This window comes from Vombatus ursinus, unplaced genomic scaffold (genome assembly GCF_900497805.2).
Source record: "Vombatus ursinus unplaced genomic scaffold, bare-nosed wombat genome assembly UNPS02014847.1, whole genome shotgun sequence".
NCBI lineage: Eukaryota > Metazoa > Chordata > Mammalia > Diprotodontia > Vombatidae > Vombatus > Vombatus ursinus.
In genome coordinates this window covers 12,615,175-12,619,081 of record NW_020954625.1, presented here as the reverse complement: position 1 = coordinate 12,619,081, position 3,907 = coordinate 12,615,175, and the positions used below count along the sequence as shown (strand labels likewise).

Below are 3,907 nucleotides of genomic sequence, written 5' to 3'. Positions count from 1 at the left end.
ATAGATAGATAGATAGATAGATAGATAGATAGATAGATAGATAGATATTTTGGTTACTGGATTTCAATGTAATCCAGTTTCTTTGTGTAGTGTATTTTATTTTATGCATCTAATAATGTTATTTTGAGAATCAGTCCATAGGTCTCACCAGACTGCCAGAGGGGCCCATCACACACAAAAGGTTAAGAGCCCCTGTGTTATGGAATTTCCGGCTGCTATAATTAAGGAGGATATGTGTGTCAGGGCTCTAGGGTAGCTTGGTTTGAGCTAGTGATGGTGGTAGGGAGTTGGGGGAGGGGAGAGTGAACAAGTGTTTATTTGGCACCTGTTGTTTGCCAGGCACTGTGCTCAGTACTACCAAACATTGTCTCATTTGACCCTCACAACAACCCTGTGAGATAAGTGCTGTTTATTACCCCCATTTTATTGTTGAGGAAACTGAGGCAGAGAGAGGTTAAATGACTTGCCCAGGGTCACACAGCTAGTAAATGTCTGAGGCAGAATTTGAATTTGTCTCAGGACCCTATGTGGCAGCTAGCTAATAAGGGTAGTCATTTGATGTAGAATAATTAAAGGCTGAAATTGCTCCCCTTTTCCCCCTGTAACTTGCACACACACACACACACACACACACACACACACACACACACACACACGCACACATGTATACTTCTTGTATATCTAGAAAAGAAAGGCCTGGCCCACCCTGCATGAATATGCTGTTTCTAACACTTCCTGACATATTTTTATCAAAAGATGGTCTCAGATCTCAGACCAATCCCTGAAGCTGGAGTGGTCTCTGGCTCAGTGTCACTTAAGGTAGTATTTTGGGAGAATGACAGAAATTCACCAGGCTTGAGATGACCCTTCCAGTAGCCACTGGTGAGCAGAACCTTGAACAGCCACCATATTGGACTTTATTTGAACATCTAGCCAGCAACTGAGAACTGTTGTACAATCACGGTCTCTCAGAGGCCACTCACTCCAATCCACACCTGAGCTGATGACCCTTTACCATATCCCTAGTCAGTAGTCATTCGGACTCTGTTTGGAGACCTCTGGTAGCAGGGAGCTCACTCCCTACTGAAGCAGCCCATTGTGATTTTAGGAAGTTTTTCCCAGTCAAAGTCTGGGCTTCTATAGCTTTTCCCTTAATTTGATCTTCTGGGGCCCAGCAATTCTAGTAGAATTTTCACATGACACACTTTCCAATACCAATCCTCATACCCCTTTCTATTGTCCCAAATTCAACATATATTTAACTGATTCATTTTCTTCCATTCTTTCAACTATGTAGGCAACAGGTGGGTTGGGACTGGGAAGGAGTAGGAGGAATATCACCCAGTATGGTCACGTTGGCAGTCACAGCCAATGCAGATAAAGAAAAAGAACAACTTTTCCATCATGCCATAGCAAACAGAAAATAGTGCCACTTGTTAAAGGATTGATGGTTCAATATCCAGCATTTACATAGCATTTCTAAGGTTTTCAAAGGACTTTGCAAATATTATCTCATTTTATCCACACAACGTGGGAGGTGGGTGCTGTGCTATCCCCATCTTAACAGAAGAGAAAACTGAGGCAGACAGAGGTTAAGTGACTTATCCAGGGTCATACACCTAGAAAGTGTCCAAGGACAAACCTTGAGTTCAGCTCCATTGCTCTATCCCCTGCACTCCCTAACTTTGTAAAGATGACAAGTTTTTCCTCGAATCTTCTTGTCCCACTTAAAAATTAATTCTTTTATTTGTTATTTGTTTGAATTCTTGGAACTGGATGCAAACTCCTACTTTGTTGTTGAGTTTGCGACTTCCTGTGCTGTTCCAAATGTTTAAGCAACTTGAGGAAGGCAGAAAGTGGCTTATTCTTCCGCCGACTCCTGGCCCGTCTTGCCCTCTCTTGGTCCTGGTTTACAGACAGGTGGCCCCTCCCTGGCAGGCAGGAACAGGGTATTTGTTAGAACTGTAGGAGAACTAAGGACAGGAGGCTTTGGGGCAGTGGGGTGTTGTTGTTTTCGTCTGTTTAGTTGTGTGTGTTTCTAAAGAGATGCTTCAGGCCCCGGGCCAGGTTTTCCATTGCATTCTGCTTTGACTTTATTTTGGTGCCTGACGCTGGAGCGTACCTAGTACATCCCAGGCATAACGTTAGCTCTTAGGCCACTTCTCAGGAACATTTCTGTTCCTCTAAGGTGTCGCCTACATGAGATATGAAACACCTTGGCTCAGGGCTCTCTGGGGTGTCAGATTCATGGAACGTGGCATGGAGTCCTAGCTGGGCTTGGTGCAAGAGGTCAGAGTCAACAAAACAATTAGGATGAAATCACCAGCCCCATTAAGAAGGTGGAGAGTGCCGGAGCAGCCTCGCTGCCAGTCTGGCAACGCCAGGGGCTCATCCCACACTCCCACACTTGGGGCTAGTCACGGCTCTGTGTTTACATGAGTAATGGAACCGCTGGGGGAGGGCAGTTGTAAGCAGAGAGCAGAGACTCGGAAGGCTCATTTGGAGGAAGCTGACATCCAGACTGAGAAAGCTCGAGACGTCCAGGGACGTAGTAGTGGGCAGTCAGTCACATGCTGTGTGCGTCTGGCATTCATGAGCACAGATAGAAATCAGGCCGATGCTTGCCGATTGGAATGGGTAAATCATGACTTTCTCTTTGCTTCATTCTGGGACGTGTTTTCTTCTGATCATAAGTCCAGGCCAGGCTTCTGAAAGAATTTCAAGGTTGGAGGGGCGGGGGGACGTAGGAAGCAGGGGGCTAGTGAACAACAGCGCAACAAACCCCAGTGACCCCCCCTTATCATCATCATCATCATTATCGCTAGAGTTAAGGCAGCTTTTCCCACAAATTGGAAAAATCAAATTAGTAGCCTTAATTGTGTTTGCCAAATGCTTAGGATATAAGATGCCCTAAAACCCACTGGTTAGCTGTGTGGCAGAAAGTTAGATTAACAACAGCTAGGAAACACTGGAGGGAGAGGTTTGTGGTGTTTGGTTAATCCTGCCTTGAAGGAAGGATCTCATGGCTACCTAGGGCACACCACTTGTTTTGTATGTAGTGTGCTTTTTACTTAGTGCCTCCTAAGTGAGCCTGATGCTGCTTAACTCCGGTACCGATGGGAGTTTAATGTAGAAGCTTATGCCGGACAGTGGTGATGTTAAATCAACATCTGCCTTCTCTTCCTCCCTTTATGTGGGTCTTAAAAGGAATTAAGTTTGACATCAGGGATGAAATACGACTTTGATTTGCATCCTGGGTACGGCTCTTTTCCAAAAAGCCTCAGGAGAGCAGAACTAGCCTCAGCATGAGCTGGGGGGGGGGGGGGGCACGGGGGGGGGGGGGTGCTTTAAACAAACCTCAGGGTTTCCATAAAACTGGTCCTGAAAAAAGTCAGACATGCTGGTTCCTATGCCCTGCCAGATATGTTAAAGATGTTGATTGTGCTGACCACAGATTAGTAAAATCTGCTTCGAATACTGCTCAGGATGTCTTAGTGAACTCCTTTTACATATATGTGTGTATATGTATGTATATGTGTATATGTATATGTGTGTGTTTGTGTAAGTATGTGTGTGTATGTGTGTATTTGTGTATATGGGTATGTGTGTATATTGTTTTTGTGAATATATGTGTGTATATGTATATATGTGTATTTGTGTATATATGTGTAAGTGTATGTGTATATGTGTATGGATATATGTGTGTATGTGTATATGTGTGTATATGTATATATGTGTATATGGATGTGTTTGTGTATATGGATGTATGTGTGTATATTGTATATGTGAATATATGTATGTATGTGTATTTGTGTATATATGTGTAAGTATGTGTGTATGTATATGTGTGTATATGTATGTGTTTGTGTATGTGGACGTATGTGTATATATGTATATATGTGTGTGT

General features: G+C 43.7%; 1 protein-coding gene across 3 annotated transcripts in view; it reads left to right on the top strand.

The window, feature by feature from the left end:
• Positions 1 to 3,907, top strand: part of ARID5B (AT-rich interaction domain 5B) — a 207,678-nt gene that overhangs the window by 157,347 nt on the left and 46,424 nt on the right. The window contains exon 1 of one of the 3 annotated variants that reach the window (XM_027840532.1): positions 2,387 to 2,637. The exons of the other annotated variants lie outside the window; for them this stretch is intronic. Within the exon in view, the coding sequence (XP_027696333.1) occupies positions 2,634 to 2,637 (4 nt within the window). The 5' untranslated portion in view covers positions 2,387 to 2,633. Of the gene's footprint in view, positions 1 to 2,386; positions 2,638 to 3,907 lie in introns of those variants that run through there. 3 annotated transcript variants of the gene reach the window in all.